This window comes from Ostrea edulis, chromosome 6 (genome assembly GCF_947568905.1).
Source record: "Ostrea edulis chromosome 6, xbOstEdul1.1, whole genome shotgun sequence".
Taxonomy (NCBI): Eukaryota; Metazoa; Mollusca; class Bivalvia; order Ostreida; family Ostreidae; genus Ostrea; species Ostrea edulis.
In genome coordinates, this window is record NC_079169.1 from 2,059,166 (window position 1) to 2,061,665 (window position 2,500).

A 2,500-nucleotide genomic window follows, 5' to 3' on the forward strand; every position below is an offset into this window, starting at 1 on the left:
AATAAATACACCATATCAACGAGTTGGATAAACCAAATATCAAAATACGCAATTATAGATGTTCTATTTATCTCATATGTCTTCTTTTCACTTAATTTTGAGATGATCCCCAGTATGGTAGAAACAGTTGATTGTATTTGTTTTGAATCCGTGGCTCAGACGTCGTGCTTAATCTGTCTACCTTACGCGGGAAAAAACAGTGCGCTTATAAACCATTAATATACAGTACAAAAGGTCATTTTTATAAAAGAAACCATGGATGAAAATTGTTTTAGAAGGGATTATAGTTTATAATTAATAATAGTTTTGCCATTCCAAAAAAGTAACAACTATTGACCGAGTATTTATTTTTGGACGTAGGCCGGACCTTCTGATAAAAGTTTTATGTCGTCGTCGTTTTGAAATAAATATGTGTAATAAGGATCAATGAAAGTAATATTTTAATGCAGCGTTATTAGAATGTTCAACAGTTTACAATGAAAAGTAGAAGTGTTTGTGCATTTGGATTTTATTTACGTAGTTTCTTTGGATCTAAGGGCAAGAGGAAATCCTGAGGCACTTTAAATAGGCCTAGCCTAGTAAGTAAAGCTGTTGAGATTTGTTACATTTGATATGCTCCAGAAAAAAGAGACTGTGCTTGTGAATACTTGGTACTGCAGCATGTCGAGGTACTTTCGATTAGGCTTGTCCAGTAGGCCGTCAATTTGTTGTTGATGATAATAGTGTGCACATATTTTTGTTTTCTGATCGTAATTTTGAGTAGTTACAGACCAAGTTGGCATTTTTGTGGCCGATAACTTGCATTATATGTCAGTGGGAGCAACATCATTTTAATTTTGCTATAAAAGAAATTCTAAATAAATACAGAATAAGTTTTACGCTTTATTTCATGCATGGATATGCATAAACACAGAAAATATGTCATCGAAGCGGGGGCAGTGTCAAAAGTAGTTCGGACCGGAAGTGCTTTATCAAACGGGCGTGTGATAAAGCTAATGCTTTATCTCATTATCAATATACACCACACGTATGAGATAAATTATGATAATTCTGCACATAATGAATGGCAAAGCTATGCATAATACAACAAATTTGCATGCCTCCGTGCTATACTGTAATATTTTTAAGCATGTAACTAGATGGCACTACTTAAGTCATATGTAATATCATTTAGAAATGTAAATTGTGTAAAATATCTTTGAAAATGCAAGTTGCACTAAATAGTATATTTTGGCCAAACTTCTATGATCCAGAAAATAATAATAATAATAATTTCCTTTCAATATGCACATCTACATAGTATGTCCATATCAAAGTTACATGAAATTCTCTTCTGCAGTTTCATAGGAGTTGCAGTAACAAACTGTTTCAGTAGTATATTAATTTTGGTCATACATGTAAGTTCAAAAGGGGCACAACTCCCAGAAAAAATATATCTACATTTCCTGTGAATAATGCACATGCACATCTACACAGCATTATAAACTAGTTTCATGAAATTGTGTTCAGTGATTTCAGATAAGAACAGGACTGACGGAGGCCAAACTTCTAAGTTTACAATGGACATAACTTCCAGAAAAAAACTGAATCAGAATTTCCTGCGAATATGTATATCAACATGTAGCAAGTCCTGATGAACTACAAAGTTTCGTGAAATTCAGTTGAGTGGTGCTGACAAGAACAGGATTGATGGACTGACTGACGGACGGACAGGTCAAACATATTATACCCTTTGCAATGTAATAATAGATTTATTACCTGAGATGAAGGCTTGTTCTGGTTGTGTGATATTACAATACAGGTGAGTTTGGACTGTTGAACAAAAACATTGGTCATCTGATTAGAACCAAACCCTTGAGATGATGCCTCCATTGATGACATATCATGTCCCATCTGAAAAAGACAAGTGGCCAACAGCTCAGGTAAGGTAAAAACCAATAGGCCCAGTAGCCTTAATGGTCACCCTATACTGCAATTTTTAAAAATCTTTTCCAGAACCAAAATTAATTAATGGTATCTATATAAGGTCATATTGTGATAAAATATGATCATGAGGAAGAAGATATTGCATTCATATATCTTCACATTTTTGATATTTTGATGCTTACATACTTAGTTTACAAGGCATATTGCTAAACATCATATCCAGGATATATAGATTTCACAAGGGTATTTTTCAGCAGAAAGTGAAAGGCTTCTTTTAATCAAGTGAAGGTTTACACACACATCATCATATTCACAAACAAGATGTGTTTGTGAAACACTGATGCCCCCCCCCCCCTCCCCCCATTAGCAGCAAAATTCATAACAGCCAAAGTTTATAGTTTTTCAAAAAGTAGGTCAAATCCTAAGGTCACATAGATAGACAGACCAAACACTATATGCTCCTGAATCTCCAATTACAGGGGCATAAAAAGGGGGCTGCAAAAAGGCAATGATAAACATGATCACTGCCCTCTTGAAGGAAAAACTTTTATCAAAACTTTAATATGCTTTTAAA

The 2,500-nt window shown here is 34.2% G+C and overlaps 1 protein-coding gene across 8 annotated transcripts in view; it reads right to left on the reverse strand.

The window, feature by feature from the left end:
* Positions 1-2,500, reverse strand: part of LOC125645678 (uncharacterized) — a 14,919-nt gene that overhangs the window by 6,087 nt on the left and 6,332 nt on the right. For all 8 annotated transcript variants that reach the window (XM_048871435.2, XM_048871438.2, XM_048871436.2 and 5 more), the window contains exon 4: positions 1,759-1,893. In XM_048871435.2, coding sequence (XP_048727392.1) covers positions 1,759-1,893 — 135 coding nt within the window. The remainder of the gene's footprint in view (positions 1-1,758; positions 1,894-2,500) is intronic.